This window comes from Carcharhinus amblyrhynchos, chromosome 3 (genome assembly GCF_965287045.1).
Source record: "Carcharhinus amblyrhynchos chromosome 3, sCarAmb.v2.hapA, whole genome shotgun sequence".
Taxonomy (NCBI): Eukaryota; Metazoa; Chordata; class Chondrichthyes; order Carcharhiniformes; family Carcharhinidae; genus Carcharhinus; species Carcharhinus amblyrhynchos.
Window position 1 is genome coordinate 82,818,789 of NC_137326.1, and position 4,254 is coordinate 82,823,042.

Genomic DNA, 4,254 nt, shown 5'->3' on the forward strand with positions numbered 1-4,254 from the left:
AGCTATGTCTTTTAGGACCCAGCCAACTCAGTCTGCGTTACTACTGAGCCACTCTTGTTCATGGACACTGAAGTCCCCCGCCCAGGTTATATTTTGTGCCCTTGTCACCCTCAATACTTTCTCCAAGTAATGTTCAACATGGAGGAGTACTCATTTATCATTTGGGTGGGGGGTGGCGAGGGGAGGGTAAGTAGTAATCAACAGGAGGTTTCTTTGCCCATTTTTGACCTGGTACCATGTGACTTCATGAGGGCAAACCCCTGCCAGTGTATATCATTGCGACAACACCTCTGCTGCGCCTGTACTGCCAGTGGGACAGGAAAGATCCAGGAATGGTGATAGTAGTGCCTGGGACATTATTTCTAAGGTATGATTCTGTGTGTATGACTGTGTCAGGCTGTTGCTTGACTGGTCTGTGAGACAGCTCCCCCAAATTTGGCACAAGTCCCCAGATGGTAGCAAGGAGGACTTTGCAGGATCAACAAGGATGGGTTTCGCATTGTCATTTCTGACAATGGTTTCATGATCATCAGCCGGATGTTTTATTGAGTTTAAATTCCACAATCACTCATGAGTCTCCAGAGCATTAGCCTGGGCCTGGGTTACTAGTCCAGCAACAATACCGCTATGCTACCATCTCATATGCCAGAGGCCCAGACTAATGATTTGGGGGCACAGGTTCAGATGAAAATTAATTTAATTGATAAATGTAATTCATAAATAACCTGGAATTGAAATCTAGGGGGCAATGCAACCATTGTGCCCCCAGCCGATGGGTGGGGTGAGTCGGTAAGACTGTGAGAAAACTGAGAAATCAGGTTCACGTCTCATTTTTCACCTTTCATGACTTTACTGGCACCGGATATTTGGCGGGGTCAGCCCATTTCTGGCGCAAGGCTGAATAATTTATGTAAATTTCATTTAAATATGTTTAGCATTGATTTAATGAGCCTGGGATGGAATCGTCAAGGCTCATTTGCCTCTGTAGTCTTGTCAGGCGAGGTTTTCTCTGGCAAGGATTGTGAATGGTCCCTAGTAACATGGGAGCAGTTGTGATAGCATCACCAGTAGAACTGGAGACCATTGAGGCCCTCCGGGGAGGTTGGGGGAAGGGGGTGCCCCTTGGGCAGTGCCAGCCTGGCACCCTAGCAATGCCACTGGGCACCCTGGCACCACTTACTGTGTATCACATTGTGCTGTGGGGGGTGAGGCCAGAAGGGGGATGGCCAGTCAAACCCATCAGTGCTGGGGTGGCAGGAACCCACTGTTAATCTGCACTCGGGATTGCTGGGGGAAGGGGCCATTGCCACCCTGCACTAGGGATCAGTGGGAGGAGGGAGGGGGATGATCAGGCTGGCCATGTGGATTGGTGGGGGGGAGTTGGGCCAGCAATAAGGGTGTTGAGCCACTGATCGAGGGAGGGGATTGGTTCCAGTGGGGTAGGGCACTGTTGATAGATCACTCTGGATGGGTGGGGGGGGGTGCGGGATTGAAATAGGCTGCGGGTCCCCACGGTAGCTGAGGACGTTGCTGTTTGTGACACTGGCTGAAAACAACAGAAGCTGAGTGACAGACCTTTGCTGTGCGTGCACAATTGCACCCGCTGCTGCTCTTAGCCAACATTCAGGTGATTTTAGCCCCATGCCTTCCCCCTACAATTTTTGAGGGTTTTTTTGTTTAAGTGGATAAGATAGTAGATTTGAACTCACCCAAAGAACTGATCAGAAACTCTCCCATTTTCATGTTCGTCCTGGACTTAGAATTTTTTCCATAAGATCGTTCCCCTTTTCTCAGTAACGGTGACCATGAAATTTTCATTAATTGTTGTAAAAACCCATTTGATTCACTAATGTCCTTTAGGGAAGGAAACCTGCCATCTTTACCTTGTCTTGTTTGTGTGTGGCTCCAGATCCATAGTCATGTGGTTGACTCTTAACTGCCTTCCCAAACAGCCTGACAAGCCATTCACTTGTACCAAAACTGCTGGACTACAGCAGTACGAGAACGTGGCAAACTGTGCCTTCTCAAAGGCAATTAAGGGTGGGCAATAATTGCTGGCATCGCCAATGTCACCCACATTCCGAATGCTATTATTCCAGATCTGATATGATTCTTTTTTAAAGCAACTCTATAAATTTCCCAAAGACACAGTATGAAGTCTTAAATGTAAAATTTATTGTTGATGATAAAGTAAAATAATTGTCAAAGAGCATATCAAGTAAAATGTATCATTTGCTTTAATTAGCATGTTAGGAATATATGTATCCGATTCATCCACTGTAAACTCACAAAGAATTTTACTGTAATATCAATGGACATTTGTTCACTTACTAAAAAGTCATTGTAAATGGACATTTCGAAATAATTTGGTAAGGATGTAACAAAGACATCATTAAAAGTAACAGGCCAAAGAAAAGGTTCCTCTGCTTAGTAAGTAGTCATCAAAATATGAGCAATTATTTTTCACAAGCACTTGGACAACATTGATAGATTCTGTCAAATATATTTAAAATGTTAAGACCCTGGTCGTGTATTCATTCTTCTGTATTAATACAGCGATATAATGATGATTATCAGATTTCTATGAGGCGGAACTTTAAGGTCTTAGGCATGTTTGCAGAGGGGAAATTAGGGTTTTAAGTTCATCCTCACTGTTCCGTTCCTCCTGGCAGGCGCACCACCAGCAGAATAGTTGATTTATCCTTGATCTGGTAATCAGAGAATGTCTTTCCGTCTTCCAGCTCCACACTAGCGAAAAGAAGGCGCAGATCTGTGACTACTCCGTCAAAAAAGAAAAACATAGGGAAAAAAATGAAACATAAACAAAATTACAAATACGCCCTGAATACCATTAATTATCAGTTTCACGTGAAGGTAAACTAGATTTAAATCCAGCATCACCTCCAAAGAACTAAATTCCCAAATTGGGGTTAAATCCTATAAAACCAAAGATTATAAAACGGTGTCAGCATCATGCAGTTCTGTTCTTATGCACACACTCACTTTCCCGTTCGCTGTTTACAGCGCGGGGGAGGCAATTCTTAACTTCCATCGCCTGGTGAAATGATGCCCCATCCAACTTTTATCCCATTAAAAAGCCACTCGTTGCTCTCACGGCTCACATACCTGCTTGGCTTGGCAGTTTCTCCAGCAGTTTTTTCTTGAAGTTAGGGATTGTCATCGCGCTAAACTCTGCCTCGGAATGGGAAATATCAATAGTGGTCTTCTTCCCCTTCAGCCCCACAACAAACACTTGATATATTTTCCCCATTATACCGTCTTGGAAAAATTGAAAGCTGCCGTGTCTCCTCCGTGCTTCCCGACGTTAAGTATAAACACTCAGTTTCGTTTTTAGTTTCAGGCAGCATGATTAAACGAAAGCACTGAGCAATCTCATTGGTACGTGGTTGTAAATAACATCCTGAAAATGCTTCTCGCCAAATCGTGATATCAAATTATGAAATCCTTTAGCAGCTGAGGACAAGTCCACAATGCAACAAAGTAAAGTTAAAGCTGGTTTATTTAAGAGTCACAAGTAAGGCTTACATTAACATTGCAATGAGGTTACTGTGAAATTCCCCTAGCCACCACCCTCTGGTGTTGTTGGTGTCAATGCAGCTAACCAACACATCTTTCAGAATATGGGAGGAAACCAGTGCACCCAGAAGAAACTCACAATCCCACAATAAGTAACAATCCTTTGTAAATGCTCACCCCAGCTTTCAGGCGGAATTTCCTATTTTACTGCTGTTTGTTTTTAACTGTTTCAGAGTTGCTGAAATTGAAAAATGCAGCGATTGCATCTGGTGATGGAGCTGCAGCCAATCGATCATTTGACACATGCACAAATAACATCAATACTTACCTGGCAGGAGTGGAACCAGGGTCAAGCAGGTAGTGCCTTTGCTAAGATGAAGCATTAGACCAAGCCCGGGAGGGGGCTGCAATGCCTCGCCCTGTCAGCTTGGATCTTAGAAATAAGAAATAAGAAATAAGAAATAGGAGCAGGAGTAGGCCATCTAGCCCTTCGAGCCTGCCCCGCCATTCAATAAGATCATGGCTGATCTGAAGTGGCTCAGTTCCACATTCCCGCTCTCTCCCCATAACCCTTAGTCCCCTTGCCTACCAAAAACCTATCTACCCGCGTCTTAAATATATTTAGCGAGGCAGCCTCCACCACTTCAATGGGCAGAGAATTCCACAGATTCACCACCCTTTGAGTGAAGAAGTTCCTCCTCAACTCATTTCTAAACT

General features: G+C 44.3%; 1 protein-coding gene across 1 annotated transcript; it reads right to left on the bottom strand.

Annotated features, from left to right (window-relative positions):
* Window positions 1-2,153: 2,153 nt before the first annotated feature.
* On the bottom strand, window positions 2,154-3,359 carry LOC145340895 (uncharacterized). Its single transcript, XM_080185442.1, has 2 exons — window positions 3,127-3,359; window positions 2,154-2,776 (listed from the first exon to the last, which is right to left on the bottom strand). The coding sequence occupies exons 1-2, from the start codon at window positions 3,269-3,271 to the stop codon at window positions 2,649-2,651; spliced, it is 273 nt and encodes a 90-aa protein (XP_080041568.1). The 5' UTR covers window positions 3,272-3,359; the 3' UTR covers window positions 2,154-2,648.
* Between the last annotated feature and the right edge of the window lie 895 nt (window positions 3,360-4,254).

Excerpts from the sequence above, each read along its gene's own strand:
- LOC145340895 (XM_080185442.1), bottom strand. The coding sequence starts at position 3,271 with ATGGGGAAAATATATCAAGTGTTTGTTGTGGGGCTGAAGGGGAAGAAG. Across the intron at positions 2,777-3,126 it reads GAAACTGCCAAGCCAAGCAG|TCACAGATCTGCGCCTTCTT; the intron begins GTATGTGAGCCG and ends TTGACGGAGTAG.